The sequence below is a fragment of the Frankliniella occidentalis genome, unplaced genomic scaffold (assembly GCF_000697945.3).
Source record: "Frankliniella occidentalis isolate FOCC.00 unplaced genomic scaffold, Focc_3.1 Scaffold279, whole genome shotgun sequence".
NCBI lineage: Eukaryota > Metazoa > Arthropoda > Insecta > Thysanoptera > Thripidae > Frankliniella > Frankliniella occidentalis.
Genome location: NW_026267405.1, coordinates 208,491 through 216,508, shown reverse-complemented (window position 1 = coordinate 216,508; position 8,018 = coordinate 208,491). Strand labels below are relative to the sequence as shown.

Below are 8,018 nucleotides of genomic sequence, written 5' to 3'. Positions count from 1 at the left end.
CTCTCTCCCCCCCCCCCCTCTCTCTCTCTCGCTCTCGTCTCACTCTTGCTCGAGGTCACGGCACGATGTGCATGCGCCACTGTGTGTAGTACAGCAAGTGCGTTCCCGCCCCTGCAAAGCCGCGGGGTGTTACCTGAAATAATACAGGGGAAGTGATAAATAAAGTGGATTTGTAGTCACGGAGGAGCGAAACGCCATAACTCTCGGGCTAATCTCCGCACGTCCGCTGGAAGAAAGCCTATCTCACCCCCTCGCACACTCTCCGTCTCCCTCGCCCATGTTTCCCCCCTACCTGCCTCCTTGCCGATACGTCTACATTACTTTTCACATAGCTAATTACGCATGCTAATGAGCGTACCTTGCTGGTTAGCCAGCGGGCACCAAACGAGCGGCGCGTCGCGAAGCGTTGCCTAATCTGGCTTCTTTCTGTTTGCAAGTGAGTTTGGCCGTGCCTGTGATGTCGAATTCTGAACACAACACAAGTGCTAGGCTTGGACTGCATGTTGCACTTCCCTTTCTCGAACCGCCAGTAAATAATAGTCGGTCGTCTGACGAATTTTTAGAGAAATGTGGACATAATCGTTAGTCCATTATTGGTGAATTTCCCGATTATTATAGTATTAATTTTGAAAGAGTTTCACCGTGTTCCCCGCTTGCGACACCCCTTATTGTGCCCAGGTTCTGAAGCATCGGGCCTTGGTCGCCCGAGCAGGGCGACGTGGAGGGGTACAGGAAATCTCTTGGGCAGCTTCAGCCTGACATAGTGTTCGTGCGAGCCTGCCCCTCCCCTCTCCTCCCTCCAGCCCCTTGTGCCCTCCCACCGCGTTCCACCCCTTCTCCTTTAAACTGCTACGCCACACTCCACCCTTTGCGCCACTCCACCTCGACAACCTTCTTCTTCCCAGCCTTTTTCACCAATTCTGGGTATCGAAGATCCCTTCCTCCGTGCAGTGCAGTGCAGCGGATACTACCGCTCAATCGTTTCCGCTTCTTGAGCGGCTCGCTTCCTCGCCGAACTGCTCCGCCCCCCTCCCTCCTCTCGCGCGCATACTCTTCCCCCTCCCCTCCCTCCACCTCTTCGCTGCCAGCAGAAGATCAAGTCCCTGTGGAGGCATTGTAGTTCCTCACGTTCCGTCTCCCCTCTCGCCTCGCTCGCCCGGCGCGCGGGTTGCGAAGGCGCGGGGATGGTGGGCAGTGCAGGGGATGCGGGGGCAGAGGGTGGGGCATTGGCCTGTCCGCCGGCGTGCTTGGGGATGACGTCCATGCTCGGGCGACGGCCGCCGCTGCTGCTGCAGCAGCAGAAGGCGGGCTGCGGGGGGCCAGCCGTTACTTTGGGCCGCACCGCGCCCGCTGGGCCTACAGCGGTGTAGTAGCCCCCCTCCCGCCAGGTCGGGCCGACTGCTGCTACTTGATATCGGTTCGATATCTCGATAGAGGGGACTGGGGGTGGTGGGGGGAGTCAGCCGGCCGGCGTCGTCGAGTGCGCGGCGCGAGTTGTAAGAATAGATTATCGGCGATCGTGTAAATCACTGGGGCCGGGCGTGGCGGCACGCGGCGTCCGCAGCGACCGGAACTTCCGGACATATGGAGGGCCATCGAGGAAGGAGGGTCACAGTGGAAGCCGGCACTCGGTGAGTCCCTCGTGGGCACATGCCATGCACGGCTACAGTCGCCTCGCTATAAGAAGTAAGTTGAACATTGCGGAGTTAAGAAAATAGTCCCTACCATCGTGATGAACTAACTTCTAGTCTCACCATCGCACGGCTGAAAACTAAATACTAAACAAGGTAGACGCACGTTAAAACCGTATGAAGCTGAGCTAAATGTGCGTCTACCTTGGCCTGCGGCGCGCTAAAATTAAAATGTTTTCGCGATTTTGGTTGGCATGCCTGTCCACCTCACATCCCACGTCTCACGCCAGGCGCCTCACTTCCTCACTTCACGCCGTCTTCCGGGCGGTCTACCCCTGCGCTTCCTGACAGAGCTGAGCATTTAAAGTTAAAGTTTAATTTCAAGTTTAAGTTAAGCTCAGCAATGACAGAGCTGAGCATTTAAAGTTAAAGTTTAATTTCAAGTTCAAGTTAAGCTCAGCAATAATGGACCAAACTTTATCGTTTAGCACTGGATGATTCCTGTTACAAGACAGTTACGTTTAGACACTTCAATAAGAATTTTTGCGTACAGCTATTGCTCCGCCAGGTTACTCCTTATAGCGAGGCGACTGTATATGCTTTGCTGGAAAACCCCACCCCTCTAACTTGCCCTGGGACTCAACGTGTCGGCTGATGTCTATATGGCGAGCGGCCCGGCCGGCTCTGCTGTTCTGTTAGCCACCCGTGTATAGCAAGAACGAGGACAGTATAATGTTTGTTGTTGTAACCATTATGTATGTATATCTTTAAATATGGTGCGTATAGCTGAGAACAAAAGCTGTGTAAACCTTTGTGTCATTGTTTTAATATATTCCGTCAGTGGTGAATCAGTTACGAAACATCACAGTCTTTAGTTCGTGTGCCTCCTTAACTCTACTATTGATATTGCGGTTAGTAGTAAAACACAGCTTTTGGTGTGCATACGTATTCAAATTTACCTTCTAAAAGCTGATGTGTTGCTTTTTTCTTGTCAAGGGCTACACCTGGACGGGTTTTTGCACCTCTCCCCCTCCCCCACCCTTCCTCCCTCCGCCTACCCTTTACGGTCCTGCCGCCCTCTGAGTGTTCCCCCTTGAGCCCCACGACTACTGCCATTCCAACTCCGGCGCCCCCCTCCCCCCCTTCCCTCCCTCGCCTGCTCTCTCGGTACAGAATGCATTGCTCGTTCGATGCAGCGCGCTGAGACTTTTCCTCTCTCTTCTCCCCTCTTTCTCTCTCTCTCTCGCTCTATCGCACTCCAACTTCTCCCCGGGGGTCCTTGGTCGCCCAGTCGGTCGCGTCGCGGGGGGACTTTGCTGCGCCCGGCCGCACGTTCCCTACGGCCGTTTTCCGTTGGAGAATGCGGACCGGTTCCCTGACTTCCAACAATCCCTCCCCTTTACCGACAGTCTCGTCCAGTAATCTCTGCGTTGTGCACCCTTTCCTCTCACCGAAAAGCACTGCTCTCTTATCTCCATCATCAACAATGACAAATGTGCTCTTTTATTCCACTTTTTTGTTCTTTGCGTTTTGTTGTTTTATTTCGACGGTGAAGGTCCCTTCCCGGATTCAAAGTAAATTTGTGTAAATAATGTAAAAAAAATTACCGTGCAAATGGTATTGTCTCTGTACCACTGTTCTTTTCTGGCCGTTCTTGGTGTGGGGGTGAGATAGTGAGAGACGCTGATCGAGGTCGACTTGGCCTCCGGCCTGACCCACATCCGGCTGCCCGGGGCCTTCGTTTGGCTTGTCAAGGGCGCGTTATTTTGGAGGCCGCCGACTGTTGTGCTCTGGGGCGGCTGAAGAAGGGTTGCGGTGGCGGCGGGGGAAAGGAGGGTCTAGGGATTGAAGTACCGTAGCCGAGCAGTTGATTGAGCGATTGATTTCAACTGGCTCGAGCTGGCGAAGGGTATAGGTTGCGTGCGTGTGCGCCCGTAATGACTCTACATCGGTGCATGATTGTGTCATGCATAATAGACTGCTGTCGCAAATTCAGATCTACACAGTCGTAACTTAATACCCCCCCCCCCTTGTTTTTGTCAATGAAAGCCGAAAGCACTTGTCGTAACTTACACATTAAAAAGAAAACACACGAAAAACACCAGCCAGCGCCAAGGTAAGGTCAGCGCACCGGGAGGTAAAGGGCCTCGCTACGACGTGGAAGAGGGGGCAGAGGGGGAGGCAAGCACACCTGACCCGTTGCTTGTGCCTGCGGCGGGCCGGGAGAGCTGGAGCGAGAGAGGGAGGGAGAGGGAGAGAGTGGGAGAGAGCCGGAGGGAGGTGGCTGCCGCCGCTACTGCTAACTGTTGGAGTTTACACCAGCGGGGCTCGCTCGCAGCATCCAGAACGCCAACAACATTTATTTTGGCACATATCTGTGATATGAGGTGGGCCGCAGGATGGGGATGGGGAGTGGGGAGGTCATACAAAGTGCTTTACTGCACTGTTTGCCCACATCATGTGCAAAAGTAGGATTGATTTGTTTAAATAGTTCTGAACGGGATGCAGGGGAAGCACCCCTTTTCCTTCTTTCGAAATTCCTTCTTGGGGATTCGCGTGCGTAGCTCATACTACGTGACCGCCGGTTAAAACGCAGTGCGCTTCAGGACAATGGCGTCGGCCGGGCGGGGATCTCCTGAATCGACCGGCAATTTTCTGGACAAAATGTTAGCTGCTGGTTTTGTTCTGAATGTTGTGCTCAGGTTTTTATTGCCTCGATCATCATCACGCTTGTGGCTGTACTGTTTGAAACGCCAACGGTCTGGCGGCGTGTCGTCAAATTTCCCAAACCAGGCATAGTTACTCGTCCCAGTGGGCCAAACAGGGTCGGAGTTTCGTCAAGTTGGCGGTAGCAGCAGCATTAGCAGCAGCAGCAGCACAACTAGCTTCTACTCCAGGAGGGATGGACCTCTGGTGACCTCCCCCTACCCCTCCCCTGGTCCCCTCTTACTCACTTGTCACTTGTATCGGAATGAAAACTGAAAGGGGCACATTCTCTCCCCCTCTCCTTGCAGTAGCATATTCCCCTGACCTCCCCCCAGGGGTGCGTGTCCCCTCTTGAAATAGACTTAGGGTGGTTCAGCCGTCGCCTGCCGCCTTAGCCCCGTCCCGCCGAGCCGTGCAACGGCGGCGGCTCAGCCTTGCGTGATTGCTTATCGACCACGCTGCAGTGTAAACTTGAAGACTTTGTGTGACCCCATTTCAGATCGGACCCCTCAAAAACTTCTTTCCCCAGTCAGGCTAGGGCGGCAGTCGTCGCAGGTATCGCCTTATTACGGGGATTTTCCCCCTCTTCCTTCAGCCTTTTCCTATTTTTTTTACTAACTGCACCGTGTTCAATTTATTTCTATCTTGAAACTAAAGTATACTTTTTCTAATGCTTTCTGCTGTCACAATAAATGAGCCGCAATGGGTTGGAAGGCCGCATATTAATGTTGTGCGCTATAAATACTGGAGTCAGATATCTTGTCTCAGGAGAACGAGACGGACCACGGACCCCGATTTTTTCTCAGTCTATTTGAATTATAACGTATGGTCCTCGACCAATGTCGGCGGGGTTCCTCGATGTGCCCTGATACTACTCAACAGACCCATGTTTGTCTTCGTTAGCAGTATCTCTTGAACCTTCTATGTATGCGAGAGACTGTGTAGACTAAGGCGTGTTGATCCACGTGTGTACTCGGTCATGTATGCAGAAGATGATGGCGTGTGCTTGGCCACACTATCTCCTTCGTACTTGATCAAGTACATTAGCTCCTGCATACTTGGCCAAGTACAACACTACCTGCTCCTTGCTTTGATGTGCACCCTCCTCCGTTTTTTTCTTTTTTCTGTTGAATGAATGTCCTCTATCAATTGACGCCCGAGTGTCCCCGGGACGAGCAATACGTAGCGTATGTTTTACAACTGAACTGTTTGTACTTTGCCACCGTACGGTGCTGCTGACACTCACCTTTGCACTTGTCGTTGTTGCCGAGGGGTGCAGGCGTGTACGCGACCTCCGGCCCTTCGACACCCAAGGTGCGGCTCCAACTTTGGAGTGACAGCACCATTATCTGGTGAGAGCGCTGACGCCACGCTGCCGGCGGCGCTGCGTTCCGAGTTAGCTTGATTTCATTTCTCCACCTTGGCGCAGCCGTGCTTCTACGGCAATCTGCACTGTGAATTGCTAAGGAGCGAAATTTTGCATAGGAATGCGTAGAGTTCTCATTCTTCGTGTTGGAATGAATGCCCTCGCTCAAAGCGCACTCTTAAAGGCAGGCTTACAGTGATTTTCACTGTGAGCTACAGTGGCAGCATGCAGGATTTTACTGTAGCTTACGGTGAAAATCACTGTAAGCTTTTAGGAGTGCGATGTCGTATTGCAAGCAATATGATGTTAGTTTTTGTTTTCGTAAAGTTACATTTGGTTTGAATTTGTCAAACCTCTCCCAGTGAGCATCTTTCGGGGTGTTTGCAGGCGTTTATTATCGGTCGTGAAGTGCGGCGGAGGCGACGGAGCCCGTCGGCGACACTCTTAACGACGTGCGAACTGCCCGTTTGTAGAAGACTTCAGATCAGCCTCGTTGTCAGCGCGTCCGCCTTTGTAATTATCTTCGTAGCCTCCTTTCCGGCCTGCGCCTGGGGCTCTGCGCGCCTTAGCCTGGCCTGCTGAGGCGATGAGGTACAGGGAGCGACACTGCAGACCCTGAGGGCTGGCCCTCCCCCTGCGGCGGCTCCTCTTTGGGGATCGGCTTTTGATTGGCCCTGAATTACGCACGAGTCTGAGTCTGGACCTGTAGGTCCACTCCTCTCCTCCCCAGCCGCCGAGGCGTCCTTTGGCTTATTCACACGCTGTTATTGACGCAATAAATCAGGGAGCGTCTCACTGTAAGCTCGCCTAATTTAGAGTGCCTAATTACTATGTAAAGCACGGCGTTATTCGGAAAATAATGGAGCAAATTGGCTCTTCATCACGGCCATGTTAGTGTTGTGAGTCCTTCATGTTTTGCTTTAGAAAGTAAAAATGGTCTAGCTGGACCAAACAGTGGCCCATTATATATTAAAACGTTGTCACAAGAAATTGAACCATTTTAAATTTTTGGTGAGTTTGCAAATACTTGTGCTCTTCCCACTGACCGATTTCTTCGTGGGATCTTGTTTACATATTTTCTTTAACGCATCCCAATTTCTGCTCTCGCCAGGCCGGATGGGGATGCTCTAGTACTGTCTAATCGGGTTCGTCGCTCTTGTACGTCCATTGGCACTGGGGCACGTGAATCTCGTACTTTATGGATGTTCGTGGCGTCCTGTACTGTACTGCTTTGGCGTGTGAAAGTCTAACCTCATGTTGGTTTGCAGGTGACCCTGAACTACGAGCTCACGCCGTCTTCCTCGGGATCCTCACCTCAACAGGTGCGTACGCTGCTCTAAGTCTTTCGTCAACATGTGCGCCTAGTTTCTTTGTAGATGAGGTCAAGACCTGTAGATAATCGGTAAATTGTTCAAAATGTGCACCTGCACTGCAAACCGACAAGCATTTCCCCCTTTAATAATGTATACATCGTAACTCGCCCTTATTTTGAGTAGGTCTTACAATGTGAACTGCTTTCTTAAAGTTGTGGGGAAGTTCCACAGTGGAACCTTTTTGCGAGTACTTTGTCGTCACCGCTCCAGGTGGAGTTGGTGGAGTGCTGGACCCGCTCGCCGGAACCTTTGTGCTCGGATTGTTTGACCGACCGGCTTTTCCTCTTAAACTGAAAGCGGACCAAAACAGGATTTTTTTTCTATGTCTGTGTGGATTTAAGGATGCCCGCCTCAAAAGCGTTACAATATATCCTGTTTGATAATTAATTGAGGGCCGAACAGAGAGTGGCACTTTGCTGAAACAAAGGACCTGTTAAGGTCAATGCATCAAGGCTCTATTTACTAAAGCACTCAGACCTAATCGCAATTGCACCATCACGGCGATTACTAACTGAACCCAAAACATCCTTAACGCCTGTATTTTCCAGTGTATTTTCCTGAGATGGCACGGCCCGGTCCCTCAACAGCTTGAGGTACTCTCGTTTTAAGTTGTACAACAATCACAAACGTTATTGTGTGTGACATTTGCGCGCGGCATTCTCATCTGGACAGTGCTGTATCTCTGCATTCCGGCCTCCACCACCAAATAGCACGCGCCGCTTACCGCTACTCTGTATACGAACTGTCGTTTTCAATGAGCTGCGCTGCTCCCGCTGCAAACGACCAAGGGAAGTAATCAGGGAAATGCCCTGGCCGACGACGGCCGCCCCGGCCAGGCCGCAAGGGTTGAGGCGCGGCAAAAAGGGGGAAAAATTTGGCTGGCGAATGGCCAAAACAAGCGAATGCCTGGCTGGTTATCGTTTGGCGTAAGGCTTGCGGGCC

The 8,018-nt window shown here is 52.1% G+C and overlaps 1 protein-coding gene across 1 annotated transcript in view; it reads left to right on the top strand.

Annotated features, from left to right (window-relative positions):
- The window catches only part of LOC127750881 (la-related protein Larp4B-like), a 173,513-nt gene that overhangs the window by 103,764 nt on the left and 61,731 nt on the right, over positions 1-8,018 (top strand). The window contains exon 2 of the mRNA XM_052273529.1: positions 6,972-7,025. Coding sequence (XP_052129489.1) covers positions 6,972-7,025 — 54 coding nt within the window. The remainder of the gene's footprint in view (positions 1-6,971; positions 7,026-8,018) is intronic.